The sequence below is a fragment of the Procambarus clarkii genome, chromosome 26 (genome assembly GCF_040958095.1).
Source record: "Procambarus clarkii isolate CNS0578487 chromosome 26, FALCON_Pclarkii_2.0, whole genome shotgun sequence".
NCBI lineage: Eukaryota > Metazoa > Arthropoda > Malacostraca > Decapoda > Cambaridae > Procambarus > Procambarus clarkii.
This window is the reverse complement of record NC_091175.1, coordinates 10,835,296-10,854,862: the sequence shown is the minus strand read 5'-3', so window position 1 is coordinate 10,854,862 and position 19,567 is coordinate 10,835,296. Positions and strand designations below refer to the sequence as shown.

General features: G+C 42.5%; 1 protein-coding gene across 1 annotated transcript; it reads left to right on the top strand.

Moving 5' to 3' along the window:
• Nucleotides 1-3,681: 3,681 nt before the first annotated feature.
• On the top strand, nucleotides 3,682-19,168 carry LOC138349553 (putative uncharacterized protein ENSP00000383309). The gene is made up of 2 exons (XM_069331870.1): nucleotides 3,682-4,172; nucleotides 14,732-19,168. Exons 1-2 carry the CDS (start codon nucleotides 3,900-3,902, stop codon nucleotides 16,373-16,375), a joined length of 1,917 nt encoding a protein of 638 aa, XP_069187971.1. The 5' UTR covers nucleotides 3,682-3,899; the 3' UTR covers nucleotides 16,376-19,168.
• Nucleotides 19,169-19,567: the final 399 nt, after the last annotated feature.

The following is a 19,567-nucleotide window of genomic DNA, read 5'->3' as shown; positions in this document are numbered from 1 at the left end:
TATTTGCACTCCTCTCTGGTCCTGTCTAAACTCGATTATGGTTGCCCTGCATACTCTTCTGCTTCTTCTACTTTTCGCTGTCTCGATCCTTTGCACCATAATGGGTTGCGCCTCGGCTCCGGTGCCTTTCGTTCAACTCCTACCCTCGTCTTGTATGCTGACACTGGCTTCCTATCTCTCCAGGACCGTCGTGATCACTACTGTCTTCCCTATCTTGCATGGTTCTTACAGCATCCTCACTCTCGCCTCTGTCGCACTTTGACTTTTACCCGGTTACTTTTGGAGCCGGTCAGCCGAGCGGACAGCACGCGGGACTTGTGATCCTGTGGTCCTGGGTTCGATCCCAGGCGCCGGCGAGAAACAATGGGCAGAGTTTCTTTCACCCTATGCCCGTGTTACCTAGCAGTAAGTTAGGTACCTGGGTGTTAGTCAGCTGTCACAGGCTGCTTCCTGGGGGTGGAGGCCTGGTTGAGGACCGGGCCGCGGGGACACTAAAAAGCCCCGAAATCATCTCAAGATAACCTCAAGATAACCCCTCCTGTAGTTCCTGTTCCCCTTCACCACCTTCCTCTTTCTGTACGTTTGTCTCACAAGATTCTTTTTCGGTTTGTATTACTAATGTTTCTCCTCGTATTGTTCTGTCCTTGCCCCCCGTGGAGGGTCCCCCTTCCCAAATTTTGTATTTCCCTGACCCGCACCACTAAAGCTTTTACCCCTCCTACAGTTCTGAAACGCCTTTTCCTTGAGCATTTTTCTTCACACTCCCACTCTGTTTCCATCTTCACCGATGGGTCTAAGTCTGCTGATGGTGTGGGCTACTCTGTTGTTTTTCCTGACCACACTTATGTGTGTCGCCTTCTTCCGGAGGTTAGCATCTTCATAGCAGAACTTTATGTTATTCTCTATGCTCTTTATCTCCTGCTTTCTCGTTGTCAATCCTCCTTTGTGGTGGTAGTTGACTCTTAGTGCCCTCATGGCTTTGGGGTCCTTTAATCTGATCCACCCGGTGGTCATCGAGATTCAACATTGGCTGTTTCTTATCTCCAGTAAATTTCAGTCGGCAGAGTTTTGCTGGGTTCCCAGCCATGTTGGTGTCTTTAAATGAGTGTGCGGATGTTGCCGCTAAGGAAGCTATCCACACTTGTCCCATCTCCCGTAAAGGTATTCCTTATTCTGACTTTTACCCATTTATTCATTCCTCCATCCTTGCCCATTGGCAGGGTTGTTGGTCTTCTGTTACTGGTAGCAAACTGCGTACTATTAAGAGTCGTGTGTTCCTGTGGCCTTCCTCCTACTACCGTAACCGGCGGTGGGAAACGTCTCTGGCTAGGTTACATGTTGGCCATACACGCTTAACTCACGGTCACTTAATGGAGCACCGCCCTGGTCCTTTTTGTCCAAATTGCATTGTTCCTCTTACGGTCGTGCACATTCTTGTTGAATGTCCTGACTTCCAGGACGAGCGTGTGTCTTGCTTTCCGACCATCCCTTGCGCTCAATTGTTCCTCGATAGAATTCTTGGTGAATCGGATACTTTTGATATATTTCGCCTCATGCGTTTCTGTTCTCGTATTGGCATCCTTGGTGATATTTAGTGCCCAATGATTACTCTGCACATTTGGTGGTGCTACATAGCCTTCCCAGTTTGATGCCTTCCTTTCATAATTACTTACTTTACTGGATAAACCCCCATATTCCAGCCATAAGTACCTGGTGCATAATGGTTTAGGCAGCCATGAACAAGAATCACAGAACCCAAATGCACCCTCGGCAAAAGTGCAAAGTCCCAACATTCTCCAAAGGCAAGACTAGGTATGATAGCATTACGTTAAAATAGCTGATTACTACACTCATGACAGGCCTTGCAATAGAGATCAAGTCCTGCCTGCTACTTAGCAGTGTGAAGACTGCTCATAGTGGAAGAACCCAAATCCTTTGGAGCAGATCATCTTTTGTGGGTCAGGGATAACATAAGCCAACTACTAGACAAGAACCCTGTCCCATTGTTGCAGCAAAATAATTAAGCCAGGACATGCAATACCACTAATGGTCCAAGAATAACCAATACCACTCTACTTAAGCATTAATCTGAAGATGAACTTCGTTAGAGGTACAGTGTCCTGAGGGTGAGACCAGGTGAGTGAGGGAGAAGGCAGACTGATTGGGACCCCTGGGTGATCTCGACAGCATACCTGGAATGGGTTCTGGTGGTAGTTCTACCTCCAGGCCAGGCTTGATTTGCAATAACATGGTCCAACAGACTTTATGCTTGGAGTGGCCTGGAGGCCCTCATATCCATTACAACCCAGTTGGTCTAGCGCTTCTTGCAGGAACATTAAAAAAAATACTAAAACATCCACTTGTTCCAGCAGTATTTCTTAAGCTTGCTGAGTGGGTCTCAGATGCCTGGTGCATCTTAGACTTGGCTAGATAAAACACCGTAAAGAATCGTAAAACACACAAGTCACCGAGCCCGTTTAAAGTACTTATCAAAAGAAGGCACCCAAGCTGGGAAGACTGTGTAGTATTAAGACCGGTCAAAAACACTCAGAATGTGCTGGTACTCTTGAGGGGAGGGGGTGGGAAAACTCGTGAGAGATAAAGCAAATAATATATTCATGGAAGATATTAGAACATTTTGGTCCCAAATATGCACAATAAAATATAGTAGGAAATGCAGATTCAACCCAGTTATCAGTGTAGACCCAGTTATGAGTGCAGACTCATTATGAGTAGACCCATTTATGAGTGAAAACCCAGTTATAAGTATAGACCCAGTTATGAGTGCAGACCCAGTTATGAGTGGAGACCCATCATGAGTGGAGACCCATCATGAGTGAAGACCCATTATGAGTAGACCTAGTTATGAGTGAAGACCCATTATGTGAGTAGACCCAGCTGTGTGTGTGTGTAGATCCAGTTATGAATGAAGATGCAGCTACGAGTAGAGATGTCAGAGACAATCGGACAACAATGAATGAACATAAGAGGCCCACTTAAAGCTCTTCAACCTCCTTCCATCAAATAAACATTGGCAGTTCGAAAGAATGTAAGTTAGGAGGCAACTGGGCAAGTTTCTGCAGGAAGTGTCGTATACTGGAAATGAGGGCTTGCTGGCCGTTGCAAGCAACATCCGCTCTAATCCAGTCATCAGAGAAGCCTGGCTCTGACAGTTGAAATCTTGAAATCGACTACAGGTATACTACAAGTATACAGAATTAGTATGGGGGTACTGTACTACGGCTCAGAATGAATACTAGGTGCACACTGAACAAGCTGCAGTTATATTGACGGTAGTCAATCAGATCAATATAATGCTGTAGTTAAAATATTTCATTTGAAAATGGTGCAATTTTAAATTTAATACTGGTAAAAAGAGTGCACACTAAACTGCTGCTCAAAAGATGGGTATGAGACGTACAATAAACTTCCACTCATAGAATGGGGAATGGAGTGCACTATAACCTACCACTCACAAGATGGGTATGTGGTACATATTGTTAATTGCAGATAACGGGAAGTAAAACAGCTGCCTTTAGTCTAGAATAATTGCAGAAAATATATTCATTCTTGGAACGCGGGGAATTAATGTGCCGGATGACTTTATAAAAGCTGTAATAGTAGCTTACTCATGCAGTGCTGCAAGAGTTGGTGGGATCACAAGGGGGGGGGGGAGGGGGAGGAAGAGAGAGAGAGAGATTCTCACTGTAAGAGAGAGAGAGAAAATAAGATATTCTGCAGCAAGAGTACGTGTTGAGCATTAAGAAGTCAGTTCGGGAAGGTCCCGTGGCCTGCGCTCCTTCGCGAGCCTCACAACTTGCTTTGACAGTGGTGATGCAGGATCCAAGCAGGTGACCCCCAGTACCTCTGCTCAAGTGCCACTCTTAAGATCACAATACATGTTTTCCGTGAGAATTCCCATTGCTAACAATATGCCGACAGAAGCAGACCCGCAGCAGACACTGCTATCAAGAACAGATGTGTTGCGGCTTGTGATAGGGGGGTTGATTGGAGCTCTAAGTGTGATGATGGTGATTGGTGCAGTGATTATAGTGGGCATCTACACCACACAAGCCAACCGTATTCTCATACTGACGGTCGTCGCCGTCACTGCTGCAGCCCTTGTCCTCCTCTGCTACTTCAAACCATTAAACGCTTCCTGTTTAAGACAGGTAATTTTTGCATTCATTTATTTCGCGTACCGTCAGCATAAAATGTATAGTCTTTGGTGTGTTGTTGGGCTCTTGGCCTATCAACCTCTGGAGGGTTATTAAGGCCACCACAGTACCTTAACACTGTCCAACCAGCAAGTATATAGTACTCCTAGTTCTGAACACAGTCCAGAACTGATGTAAACTTTCACTGTAAACACCATCAAGCAGCCAGTAGGGTACACCTTTCACCTCCGTGTATGTAATTTAATCATGTAATCTTACTTTTAATTAAGGTATATAACTAAGCAAACGAGGTTAAACTATATATTAATAATTATGGTTTATTTGCAAAAAATGCAATGGACAACGTTACCATTAACGTGTAGGCCTATATAGTATATTTAGCCAATACATTTTTTTTGCAAGATGATAGTATCTTCTGGATTCTGTGAGCGTCACTCTAGAAGTCTGGTTAAGCACTGATGGGTCTCACAAGATACCAGACAGGTGACCGCCTCACCCTCGGTCTGGTGGGAAGGGGTGGCTTCCTCCCCCCCCTCCCCCCTCCCGACAATATATGGCATACCATTATGTTTTCTGACGAACATAGTGGACAAACTATGTTCGTCAACTATGTCTTCAGAAGTTTGTCTTCAGTGGACAAACTTAAGTTCTTGTTTCATTACAGCAATACTGCATCACTATGAGGTTATACCAGGCAGTGCCCGGGGTCTCCCCCCCCCTCTCACCTTCCACAATCCCATCTCTACCAAACATTCCCTCTCATCTCTTTCTTTCCCTCCCGTCACCATCTTCCCTACTATTCACCAAGCTCCCTACCATTCATCAACTGTTCTATCTTTCACTATCTTTACTCTTCACCACTTTCCCTTCATCCCTTTAACCATATGTTCATCCCCTTTACGATGTCTAAATAAAAAAATTCCATCCTAATTTACCTTTAATATCCTATAATATATATATGCACAATTACATACATATATATTCACAATTATATACATATATACAATTATATACATATATATACACAATTAAATACATATAATATATATGCATAATGACGCGCTATAATAATAATTTATAATAATATTACTGTAATCAATAATACACACGTGTAGAAGGGAGTACCACCACTCGTACAGTTATGGGAGCCAAAGCCTCGGGTCCCACAAATACCTGCGAGTAGTTATCAACAGTAACATTGTAAGCCACCTACATAATAGGCTCAAACAATTATTGTAACCCCCCAAAACACTCATTGATAGAAATATTTTTATCAACGTTATATTTATCACACTTTGCACTTAATTAACCTCCAGCCCAACCACTTGGGCTGGACGGTAGAGCGACGGTCTCCCTTCATGCAGGTCGGCGTTCAATCCCCGACCGTCCAAGTGGTTGGGCACCATTCCTAACCCCCCCGTCCCATCCCAAATCCTTATCCTGACCCCTTCCCAGTGCTATAATAGTCGTAATGGCTTGTCGCTTTCTCTTGATAGTTCCCTTCCCTCCCCCCACCCCTCTCAAGCACTGAAGAAAACTGAAAGTAGTGTAAAATGAAAGCAAGAGGTGGTGGTGGTGGTGATTCTGGGTGCCTGACCCAGTGGCCTGTATCAAAGACTAACGTAAATTCAATGTTGAATCTATATTATTGTAGAATGTACAACGTTCAATCAAGGTTGAATTAACGTTACTCTTGGCTTTCTGCCCACTGGGACGATGCACACGAATCATCAAAATGAGGGAAGAACTTAAGCATCCAACTATAATAGAAACAATCCTGTAAGTCAAAATGACTTTACATTCAAATTCAAGTACGTTTATTGAGACATAAAATACATCTCAAAGGGATAGAGTAGCTTAAGCTATTTCTACCCCCCCCCCCCGACTTTACATTTAAGCTTGAGTACATTCAAGCACTACAAGATACAAATACAAATATACAAAAAAATACAAGAAAAGGACCTCGGCACTGGACAGAAATACGTAATAATAATACATACATGCTGGGCCTTCAGTCTGGAATAATTAACACGCCAACAATTTCTCGGAATGCTGACTGGCTGAGTAACGACGCTCCGGTGTCTTAACAAAAGTTACCTACACTGCGAGTAGTTTGCTTGGGACTTGTAGGTACTAGTGGTATAGTTGGTTTCGTCTTCGACTTCACACCCGGGTCAGATTCCCGGGTGTGACGGCAATGGTTAGGCATGTTTCTTTTCACCTAATGGATCTGTTCACTTTGTAGTAAATATAGGTACTCGAGTGTTAGGAAACTCTTGAGGGGGGTTGCATCCTTGATCGGACCTCGATACAGGCGTAAAGTGTTTGGGTGTGTGCGTGTGTGCGCGCGCGCGCGTGTGTGTGTGTGTGTGTATTCACCTAGTTGTGCTTGTGGGGGTTGAGCTCTGCTCTTTCGGCCCGCCTGTCAACTGTCAATCAACTGTTACTATCTACTTTTTTCCCCCCATACCACACACCCCAGGAAGCAGCCCGTGACAGCTGACTAACTCCCAGGTACCTATTTTTACTGCTGGGTAACAGGAGCATTAGGGTGAAAGAAACTCTGCCCATTGTTTCTCGCCCGCGCCCGGAATCGAACCCGGGACCACAGGATCACGCGTCCAGCGTGCTGTCCGCTCAGCCACCAGCCCCCACAACAGCGTGTGTGTGTCCTACCTTCCCAAAGATGCAACCACAGAACAGTTGACGAACTCCCGGGTTCCTATTTATTCCTAGATGAACAGAGTTATTAGGTGAAAGGAAACATGACCAATCATTTCTGTCCTGCCCGGGAACCGAAAACTGAATTCTCGAGTGAAAGCCGAGAACGAAACCAACTACACTAGAGAGACCCACTCGGCAAATAAAACGTTTCTGACATTTTTTTTAATTTGGTAGCAGAAAGGTGACACTATAAGCACTTGCCAACTTCTTCTTCCATATACTTGTTATTAAATGTTACGACAAACCCCTGCAATTTCTTCGAATATTCTGCCTCTTTTTTTTTTTTTTGAGTCAGTGATCAGAACTACCCACTAAGAACGAAAGTTCCATTGATAATATAATCAATTAAAATAACTGCTTATATTATCGTAGAAGATACAGGAAAAACATTATTATATATTTTAATAACTAAAAAAATCGTAATTGCTGCACGATATCGGGCAATTTTTAACAGAAGCCAACACGTTCCGCCCATACATGTTTACCGCCCAATCAGATGACGTCCACACACACATCAGCCCCGCTCCTGTGCCAGGTGAGTCCACTACGGGCTCTCCATAGCCCGTGCTACTTAGAACTTTTTGTTCTCAGTAGCTGAATCTTAAACAACAACAACAGATGACGTCATTCGGAGAAAATCATGTGTTGTGCTATATTCTCGGCTCACTCGAGCAGGAACCAGTCTGTGACGTCACTACTTCACCGGGTCGGTGAATACATTACAGGAAATGTTGCTCCAAAAATACTGAGCCCTTCACAACACCTGAAACACCTGAAGGTGTTGCAGGTTGTTTGCTGTTTCCCCCTTCTCTACTATTAACAGTCATCCATATTACAAACAGTTCCCCATATTTCTAACAGTCCCCCCCCCTCCCCACTGACTATTAACAACGCACTTTTACTGCTTAACAGCAGTACAAACAACCTTAGCATAATTACTGCCACGAACAATCGCTAAGAACTACCAGAACTCATCCTAACTACCACCACCAAGCTACCAGGCTCTTGCTAACATTGCTGCCTAGAACAACCCACCACACTTTCAGCCACACCGCGTTACTACTAAAGTCAATGGGACAACCTCGCCCTCTCCTGTGCCTGTAACTTAAAACATCGTTTGTTTACGCAAGTAATGGATTAGGAAAACATATCCAAATCCGCCAACAAAGAAATTCCAAATCCGCCAAAAAAAACAGAATCCGCTAACAAAACATTCCACCCCCCCCCCTCGCCAAAAAAATCATAATCTACCCCAAAAAAAAATCCAAATCCGCAAACAAAAAATCTAAATCTACCAACAAATATATATATATATATATATTTGTTGCACTGGATCACAAGTTTTGTTTTTTTAATATAATTACCATTATAATGGAAAACAAGCATATTACAGAATTATTTCGAAAAAAGACAAAAAAAAATGCAACTAAATTACCTTTACATCAGGCTGATCATCTTGAGCTCCTATAGTCACAATCTTCCCCCACTCTGTCTATGACTTGCTGTGCCCGTGCATATTTTTTCTGTAGATCTGAGTTGTTTCAGCAATGCCTTATTAGACTTTAAAAAGGTGAAGAAGTCACTGTATATATATATATATATATATATATATATATATATATATATATATATATATATATATATATATATATATATATATATATATATATATATATATATATATGTCGTACCTAGTAGCCAGAACGCACTTCTCAGCCTACTATGCAAGGCCCGATTTGCCTAATAAGCAAAGTTTTCATGAATTAACTGTTTTTCGACTACCTAACCTACCTAACCTAACCTAACTTTTTCTGCTACCTAACCTAACCTATAAAGATAGGTTAGGTTAGGTAGGGTTGGTTAGGTTCGGTCATATATCTACGTTAATTTTAACTCCAATAAAAAGAATTGACCTCATATATAATGAAATGGGTAGCTTTATCATTTCATAAGAAAAAAATTAGAGAAAATATATTAATTCATGAAAACTTGGCTTATTAGGCAAATCGGGCCTTGCAAAGTAGGCAGAGAAGTACGTTCTGGCTACTAGGTACGACATATATATAATATATATATATATATATATATATATATATATATATATATATATATATATATATATATATATATATATATATATATATATGACAGTGACAGACCACGAAGGAAGAATTGAAACAGAAATTTCCTTAAGTACTATCGTATATTATATATAAAGTGATGGAAGCTGAAATTCCAGTGTTTGGGAGAATTTTTAAAATGCTTCCCGGACACAAATTTTGACACCTGAATTCAAGACATGACTTGGAAAATGCGGACGTATGGCAACCCTAAGCTAATCGATATAGCCAAACAATGCCAGACTTAATTAACCTAACTTATTTAACCTTGTCACACACAGCCGTACCCATTACGGGCCATTCGTCCCAAAGAAAGACCCAAAACCTTAAATGCGCACGAAGACGCCATGCACAAGTAGGAAGATAACTGATGGCAGTTGTGTAATTGTCACTTTTAATGGGGAATCTATTTCCAGAGGGAGTAGCGAAGCCTCAGGCGTGACCAGCAGCCACTGATATAATGACTTCTAGAAACTGGTCGTGATGGCTGCACCTGTCGCCACCAGAGCGACAGGAGGTGGGAGGATTGGCGGGGGTGGTGATAATGAGAGGTTGGCATTTGTGGTGAGGATGGTGGTGGTGAGGATAGTGGTAGTGAGGGTGGTGGTAGTGAAGGTGGTAGTAGTGAGGGTGGTGAGTGAGGAAGGGGTGTTGGTGAGATAGTGAGGTAGAGGTGTTGGTGAGAAGATGGTGGCAGTTTACCGTCGTGAGGAAAAAGGACTTCGAGCAATAACCAGAAATGCCATCCGTGCTCGGTATGAAAAATATAAGATTGATAAATGCCTGGCAACGTGACGCTCCTTAAATCACATTGAATTTCATCGTATTTACAAAAGTACAAATTACGATGTTGTGTATTTCAACCACTGTTGCTCAACAAGGGTGTCTGCGGAACATTCGTTATGATGAAAAGGTTTTAGGATCACTGAATCTAGAGATTGGACTTTGGTAAGGCTTTTGATGCTGTTGTACTGGGGAGGCTAGGTAGAGCGAGGTGCTGCTAGGTGAAGGAATGTTTATCACACAGGACACAAGTCTCCTGTGTGTTCAGTAAATAAAGCATGTTCAGAATGGGTGAACATGCTTAAGTGGCGTGGAACCTTTACTGTTCACCATGTTCATAAATAATTTAGATGACAAAACAAAAACAAAATTATGATAACTACACTAAAATATGAGCGGTAATAGAATGAGACAAAGATGCAGAAAAGATTGAATGATGTAATTTTTATTTATGAGAAACGAATCTGAATTTTTTTACCAAACCACACACACTAGAAATTGAAGAGACGACGACGTTTCGGTCGTCAACTGTGAATCTGAATTTTGTGTAAACCACTCAAATTATAAATGCACAACCTTTTCCTTCAATTTGCATAATTATAAATACTTACACATTAATGAATTAGGTTTATATATTTATTTCTACTATTTAATATTGGGACTACTGCTGTAATTACAACTACTGTTGCTTTTACTACTGCTACTGTTAACTACAACTATTGTCGTTAAGCCTAACTTTGTTGTCATTACATCTACGCAGTGTTCTACCAATATGTGTGACCATTCCAAATGTAATGTTTTGAAATTTATGTCTACAAATGTAAATGTTATTTACACTCTTGCACACCTGTTCAGTGTAGCCAAAATTTTAACGATTTGTAAAACTTATTACGAGTAAAGCCTCTTATTTTATGGTTAAGCTCGTCGAGGCTTCTCTAGTGGAGGGTGAGGCTACCCGGAGACCAGTTATTGTATTTATGCTTGTCTAAGTCTTCGTCTCTTCCACTGGAAGAGGTAGAGGTTTCATGATTATAATCACGTATGTGATAATCATGTAAGAACGCTGTTACCTGCATTAATAAATTATTTTGGATGGAAGGTTGTAGCGTACTCAGTGACTGCTCCACGACCCCATCGACCCTTCGTTCACATCTCTTAATTTTTCAGTTATATTTATTACTTAACATTCTGCCTGCCTGACCTATATATATATATATATCAGCAAGGTGTAGGCCTGAAAGAAACAGCAAGTAATTTCGATATTGATGTTCATGCCGAGGAAGGTTGACTAGGTGGCAATCCTTAATCGGTGTTCACCCAGGTTGTTAAATGATTTGGCAAGTCGTACTCCAGAGGAAATTTATGATTAAGGATCTGCCCGAAACGCTGTGTGTGCTGTTGGCTTTACAAGAATATTTAAATAAAATAAAATAAAATTGATGAGACAAAAACAAATTACTGCTAAACAATATAACAAGGAACCTAACGGCCGGGTGCCTTATTTGTTGCCCAAACCGATAAGGCACGACCACTACTGTGGGTGGTTATGTTAACATAACTGGTCCAGAAACACAATCCTGCTGTACATTTAACTAAGTTAGTATTACAACAATACTTCTAAACATTCAAGAAAAATTCGCTTTGAATTTGAAAGAATATTTGTTTTTGTATATTTAATATTTATTCTACTCCTCAAGTATTACGAAAATCGCATGACACGATGTTTGCCATTTGTGGAGCGTTGACTCTGTGACGGAGTGTATGATCTCACAGCTAGTCCATGATACCAGGAGACTGTCTCTTAGTATTTCCACCATCGCCCACTGGATCGGGGACACAGCCCATCCGCTGGATAAGGACGCAGCCTTTCCTCTCGAGCGTTCATCAAGTCACTAAACTGATGTACTGTACCCAGCCTAATCGAGAACCTACAAATTGAAAACAGGACATCAAGTCAATTTTTGCGAGCAATGAAAGTAGGCCTATTGCGACAACCAACTATTCCTATGAAGTCTGAAAGGTGGATTTGATTGCCCATAATGTATTTTCAACAAATATTTCAGCTGTTCATAATACACATACACACAAATAACTTTTTTCAGTGTCAGAGTAGTAAATGGAATGCACTAGTAAGTGATGTGGTGGAGGCTGACTCCATACAGTTTCAAATGTAGACATGATAGAGCTCGAGAATTTCATGAATCTGTACACTAGTAGAGTAACGGTTGAGAGGCGGGACCAAAGAGCCAAAGCTCAACCCTGCAAGCACAACTAGGTGAGTACAACTAAGCGAGTACACACAACATTGCCACTGTTTACGTTTTGTGTTTGCTGTGTGCGTATAAGGAATGTTGAGAGAGAACGGGAGAGAGGGAGAAAGGAGAGAGAAACAGATTGGGAGGGTGGGAGAATTTTGTTATGTAAGAGTGAGAGGAAGAAAGGAGCAGATTGGGAGGGTAATTGTGGTCGAGACTCGAATGGTGCATTTCGGGGAGACGGGGAGGATGTGTGTATGTGTATTAAGGGAACATGTAAGGGTGTGTGGGGAAGACCTGAGCACAGGGGTCAACCCGGGCACTATCAGGTACCCCATCAAGATTATTACTATACAATGAAGGCAAGTCTTTTGTTAATAAACAAATTATAAATTGTCAGCGAGACAATTTCCTGCTGCAGCTGTCAGTGAACAGCCCGTCACTCTTACTGAAAGCACTACATTTTTTACGCAATCGACCCCGGCGTAAAAACTGTTGTGGCTTAGGGAAATGAAAATTTTGTTGGTATTGACGCTTTTAGAGGCTATTGAGTACCGGCTACGGTTGGCTCGGTGGATGGCCTAGGTTTTGAGGCGTTTAGTTAGGCTAATTTCTATTGTTTACAAAGGGGAATTCGACAGAATGGGCTGATGAGAATTTCTATATGTAGCTATCAGTGAGATAATTTCGTGATGTGGCTATCAGTGGGAGAATTTTGTTATGTAAGAGTGAGAGGAAGAGGAGGAGGAGGAGGAAGCAGAAGAGCGCGGCGTGACCTTGTAGAGTATGTGTACCACCAGCTGTTACCATCTCCCCACTGCTTATGCAACCCTCAGTGACTTGATTATTATGCAGACCCTCCCAGTGCTCAGGTAATTGGCTAATTGGTGCTCAGCCAGACCTGCTTCAAGTTTCAAGTTGGACGCATTGCATTATCGTACTACTACTGCGTGGTAGTATGATAATGCGTGCGTTATGATGAATTTCTTTCCTGAACTGCCTTGTGGTGCGCATCTGGTTGACTATCACACGTAAAGCTACTAGCCTTCTTTGCTTATCTCTAACCCTTTAACTCAGAACACTTCTTTGAAAATTCAACGCTTACAAGAACCAACAGCTTCAAGCTCAACAAACCACAAAGTTGGAGAGAGAAAAACAGAAGCTTTCTCATCCATACGGGTAATAAACCATGGCATCGCCTACCTGGCTTAGTCGTAAATTACAAGACATTATTCCTGTTTAGAATTCCGATGGAAAAAAATCTCCAGGAATCATAAGGGAAGGTTACAAGCCACCAGCTTCGTGTCCCAGTCAAGGTCAGTAGAGATGGTGGCTCTCTGGTAAACTCGGGTATAACATCGGCCCATATCACCTTGCATAACTTTTGAAGCCAACTTGCTTTGTCTTAAGAGAGTTTAATATGACAGGGTCTGTTCTATTTTTGTATATATTAAAATATAAAATTCTGTATCGAAACAAATGGTGCACGCCATTTGAGTACGTTCTCTGAGCACTTCCTTCAGTAAATTACCTGCAGGACTGCTATACTCACGCGGGTGATCACTGTACACATTTGGCCGTGACAGTTAACCCCGTTCAACAACGCTCTCCTCAAATTACCGATATTGCTTTCCGATGCTTGTTCACCCCATACTCATCCTGGGACTGGTAAACCAAAAGGATTACAGAAGGCACGAAATGTCTGAATCAGACCTCAACAAATATTTCACATTACCATTAACATTATCTCCTCTCTTTATGGACAATGTGACGGCTAGTAAGAAACAGTGTTCAGTATTTAAATATTACAGGATAACAGAGTTGTTTATTATTTTAGTCTACCCGGTTCATACTTTCAACATGTATAAACATATTTCCTTTGTCTACAAGAAGCAAAATGCAGTGGTAAAATTTAGGGTATTTTATCATTTTTTGCGAAGTGGCAAATTATTTGCCATTTCGTGCAGCATACGTTTATCGTTCTCAAAATGTGTGAAGCGCGCTGCACCTCCGACACCACCACCACCTTTATTGTTTTAGATTCGGCTACGCGGAACAAAGTTCCAAGTAGCACGGGCTATGGTGAGCCCGTAATGGACTTACCTGGCACAAGAGCGGGTCAGTAACTTGGACCACACAACAATTAACATATCAGCCCGTCCTCCTAAGGTGTCCCAACGTCAAGAAATTGTCTTACTAAAGTGCCTTTATTCTAACCTACCAGAGGACCCAAACAGAAAACGGGCCAGTATGTCAATTTCGCTAGCCGCTACCACAATTTTGAGTCTTTGGTAACATACGTCAAAATGCAACGTTTATTAGGACGGGTTGAACATATTGCTTGTGACACACCGATGAGAAGGAAACTGGGCTTCCAGGATATCTCCTCAAAAGATTTATTAAGCAACAAAGTAGACACTGACAACTAAGTGTAATTTGTAAAAAATATAACCATTTTACGACAGTTGTAATTACAACACCTACACATTCAATCAACTTTGATGTAGCAATGAATTGATCTTGCCAGTTCCAGCACCGGTTTAGGGGTCTCAGTATTGAAATGGTATAATAAAACAGCTTTCCCTTTCTAGTTTTAGCATATTGCACCTTCCTTATTTTCTCTATAAACGTCCACGTTCTCTTGGTGAATTACATTTTTTCTTGCCTTTAGGAGACAGAGGTGGAAGCGAGCGACGACCCTCCAGCCTACGCGGACGCCATCAAGATGGAGATACCTCCTCCATCCTACTACATGGTTGTCACCGACGACTTGTACAATCCCTCCACCTCCTTCACCCCCATCGGCGCCGGCTTCTACTTACCAGAAACTCCGCTCTCCAAGCGCAAGGCTGCAGGCTTCCCATCTTCCAGTGATACCCCACGAATCAGTAGGTGGCTCGTCGGGGCATCCGCTAGTCCCGCCCTCGTCAGACCTGGCGCCGGTAGCCCCATGATAATTAGGTCCACCGGTAGCCCCATCGTCATTAGATCCTCCGGTAACCCTGTTTTAATCAGGTCGTTTGACAGCCCCGCTGTTGTGAGGTCGATGGGTGGCCGCATCACCGTCAGCCCACTAGTGAATTCGTCAATCAACAGGTCGCCAAGCAGTCCCGCACTGAATGTATGTGCTGGTGGTCCCTCTCTCTCCAAGTCTCCTAGCAGCCCCGCACTCAATAAATTATTTACTGGCTCTTCCCTGACGGTACATGCGAGTGGCCTCTCCACCAGGTCGCCAAGTAACCCAGCACTTAACAAGTTACTCGACAATTCACCGGGGACCAGTGGCCAGTGTGTCTACAAGATGCCTACTACCTTGTACCTCAGGAAATCTCCGAGCACTCCGGCACTTAGTAAGCTGTTGGCCAAATCACCTACAAACCCAACTGTCAACGTGTCCTTTGGCTACCCACATGTTCAAAAGGCATCTGACAGCTCTTCTGTCAACATGTCACCCAGCAGTCCTTCTGTCAGCAGGTCTCCTGGTAGAACAATGGTCTTTGCGCCACACGGAAGACCCGTCTTCGGTAGGTCGATTAGCAGCTCAGCTGTTAGCATGCCATCTGACAGCCCCTTGATCAGCAGGTCACCGGGCAATCCCTCCAACAGGCCTCCGGGAAGCCCCTCCTCCAACAGTTCTTCTGGTCCTGTCTTCACTATGGCGTCACTTGGCAGCCCATATTTCAGCAGATCGCCTGGCAGACCTGTCATAAAGTCGCACAACAACCTCTCTCCCAGCAGCTCTCCGGTCAGGCCCTGTGTCACTAGGTCGCCTTCAAAATCCTTTGTCAAAAGGACTCATAGTAATCTATCTGTTAGTAGCTCCTCTTACAGTCCCTCATTGAGCAGATCGCCTGGCAGTCCGCACATCAGCAGATCGCCAGGCAGACCCACTGTCAGCAGAGTGCTTAGCAATCCCTGTGCCAGTAAGTCTCCTGTCAGCTCTTGTGTCAGTAGAGCATCACCTAGATCCTTTAACAGGTCGCTAAGTAATCCCCCTGTTAGTAATTTGCCTGATAGCCCCTGTATCAACAGGTCGCCTGGTAGCCCCTGTATCAGCACGTCGTCTGGTAGACCCCCTATGAGCAGATCGTCCAGCAGCTCCTCGGCCGTCAGTAATGACAGCAGAGCGCTTCGCCAGAGAGCCCATCGCGGCGAAGGCTCTGAAAGGGAGGGGCGAACAAGGGAGCAGAACACAGGTGTTGTGCTCAACCCGGCGGGTCTCAGCTTGCCTCAAGGCCGCAGTGACTCCACACCTACAAACATGACCGGCAACTTCATGGAACCACACGTGTTTTGGTACAACATGCAATTCTAACTACTAATCAACATTGGTACAGAAGCAAAATGAAGAAGCCCAAGTGCGGCGGTTGCGCTATACGACGAATTTCATGTTTTCTCAAAACAATGATATAACTTTGTTAACATGATGTGCTTAATTAAAACAGATTGGGCTGAAATTATTGCTAGAGTTTGTGACATTCAGATATCTATACTGTGTAGATACTGCTACTAAATAAGTTTATATTACAGGCAATAAATTTACACCAAACGCTTGATTCGAGAATCGTGTGGAGTGTTCCGCTATAGAGTGAACACTAATCTGACACCAACATGACGAACACCATAGCAATGTCGCACGCTGGCAACACACTGGTCGCTACCGCAGGAACAGAAGTAGAAGTAAACAAATGCTGGCGAACGTTCGCCGGGCGTTGCTACGCGACGTCACAGCCAGACGGAAGGCGGGACAGCTCGCTCAGGCCGGGCACCTAGCTGGCGTCTTCCGCACAGCCTTCTAGTGATGGTCTTATGCTTCCAGTCATAAGACGCCGTCATAAGAGTCCATATGCCACGACTATTATAATACTAGTGTGTGAGCCCTTTGACCTTGCGCTCTGGTACTCGTGACGAACAGAGCGGCTCAATTGTCATACTACACACATCTATAGAAATGAATAACTTTATGCCGTAGTTTAACCAGGCATTATGAAGAGGTGGCTATAAAAGGAGAACCAACTGAGAGATCGCAAAGTCACCATTATCTCACACACAATACTTTTATGTCTGTAGCCATTACTGTCATCATTTGCCTGGAGGAAGGTCATAGACTTCAGAGATGGTTAATTTTGTTTCATTTACGAAGCAACAATCGAAGCTTTTGTAACCGTATCCCATGACACGATCACTATCGTGTGTGTAATGAAACCATACACGAGGTAATCATGCACACTGTTGGGTATATATAATGTGAAGATGTAACCACGAAATTAGGACTCTGGGGAACCCCTGCCAGTAGTAGTGGAAACGTTACAATGTAGTCCCCTGTTCTTTAGCCGTGTACATGAACTTTACAATGGCATTTCATAAATGTGACCATGGAGTGATAACCCATAAAATAAGGTTCCCAGTGAATAGAAGGGAAAAAGGGGAGTTGGATAATAAATTACCTGACGAACAGGTCACAGTGAGCTACAGCAAATCAAACAAAATCTAGTCCGAGCACGGTAAAAAACAAAAAAATTAACTTAATACCTCAAGACACTGTTTTCACACTGCTACTTATTCTTACCATCGTATCAAACTTAAACAAAAACACAAACCACAGCTTCGTGTCATACTAAAACCAATCATAAAAAATGCTTCTGTAAAAGAAAAGAAAAACCACAAATATCAAGGACTTCTAATGGCCAACGCAAAACAATCTGTTCAACAGTGATAAATTCCCGCTACATTGGAAAGGAAAATGTTAGAACTCAAACCGAGTTCAGGATACAAGACGCAGCTTGTCAACCAGAACGGAAAGAACACGCAAAAAATTAGGTATAATGATGTCTGACGATCTAACATCTAGTAAATAAAGATGACAGCGTGGATATTACCACCTTCAAAACAAGGGATGTCACCCCAGTGAGCTTACTTTCAAACAACTGGTGTAAACTCGTATTGAATATCTGTAATCGCCTTCCAGTTTAAAACAGGATAATTCTTATACACAACGTATACAAATATCCTATACTGTGTGCACAGATTCAGTAAAATACCTAAATTCTCTTAAACACTCAGAATGTCCTCTCTGCAATGGAGACAAAGAAATATATCGACAGTATACACATGACTGATACTAAGGTCGTCAGGTTTCTAATCTGTACAATAAAATAATAAAAAAATTGGAGCCAGTGATACGGTAAGAAGAGTACACTGGACTCAGCGAGGTGAACACACATACTTATCAGAGACCCACCACTACTCACCAGTCTGCAAGCAATAAATATTGCAGGAACAAAGAGTAAAGTCTTCCGGTTAGTAGAGTGTGCAGGATCAGCTGGGTTGTGGTGACCACGTAGCCAGGACAGCCTTTACATATATAATAACTTGAAACCGGCCGTAGGTACACCACAGCCAAAAATTAAATCAAATGTATAATTGTAAATATCAGATTCAGCAGTATAATGAGGTTTATATATTCTTTTTTTGTTTATATACACATTATTAATCAATGTAAATCATTGTTATTACTTTTTAAATATTTTACAGATATTCTATTTTGTGTACATTCGGATGTGTGTATGAAAGTATGTCTAATAATTTAAATTTAGTATTTTTGTTCCGCCAATGATGTAGGCCCAAGTCACTTGTCACATACAGTCTGAAGATATTATATCAGCACTCGTGAGCCCCAGTCAACTTTCTAACCGGCTGTCTCGGCTCTTAAGGATACTCGCTGGTGAGGATACTCAGGAAAGAGTATCCTCCAAGGCATCTTAACTACGGTGAGGAGGAGTGATTGTGATGCAGCGTCCGTCAAGGTGAGCAAGGCGAGCGCCAGTCGCCATGACACCCTCCCGGCTCACTCCTCTGGCGTTAACCTATAGAGGGGTAGAAATAGCCTAAGCTACTCTATCCCTTTGAGATATATTTCTTTCTTTCTTGTCTCAATAAACATACTTGAACTTAACCTACATGAACGCTTCTTCTTAATGGTGCTATTAATAATATTATCTAATTATTATCAACATTATTTATAATTTGTATTATTCTATACAGTATACAGATACAAAAATCTTATACAGTAGGCTGGCACCAGGAAAATAAATATGAACCATTATAAGGCGTTTCCATCATTCAGAAACACTTTACTAATATTCCGACATTTGCTTATCTCTTAATTCCAGGTTTTTTCGCATTTTGTTTCTATCCAGGATTTTTTTTCCGGGCGACACTGCTGAGCGCAGTATTGCCTGTGGTTTGCGAAGTATAAATGTATTCGCTGGCACGCTGTTTTGTGATTATATAATACTGACTGGCGAATGGTCAGTTTAGCCACAAATACAGATTATAAAGCCGTATCATGTGCTTCCTGACTCGAAGGGTCATGTCAGCCGGGGCTCGAACCTGCGAAGCTCGTTGTAGCGCTGTGACAAGAAATACAGTTACTAAAACTTTTTTTTTATTAACACATTTAGGTACATCTGCATTTGTGCAGGTACCCTAGATTATATGGCGTACA

Bases quoted from the DNA above. Each gene is read 5' to 3' on its own strand.
- LOC138349553 (XM_069331870.1), top strand. From the start codon at position 3,900: ATGTTTTCCGTGAGAATTCCCATTGCTAACAATATGCCGACAGAAGCA. The intron at 4,173-14,731 runs GTAATTTTTGCA...TCTTGCCTTTAG, and splicing joins ACGCTTCCTGTTTAAGACAG to GAGACAGAGGTGGAAGCGAG.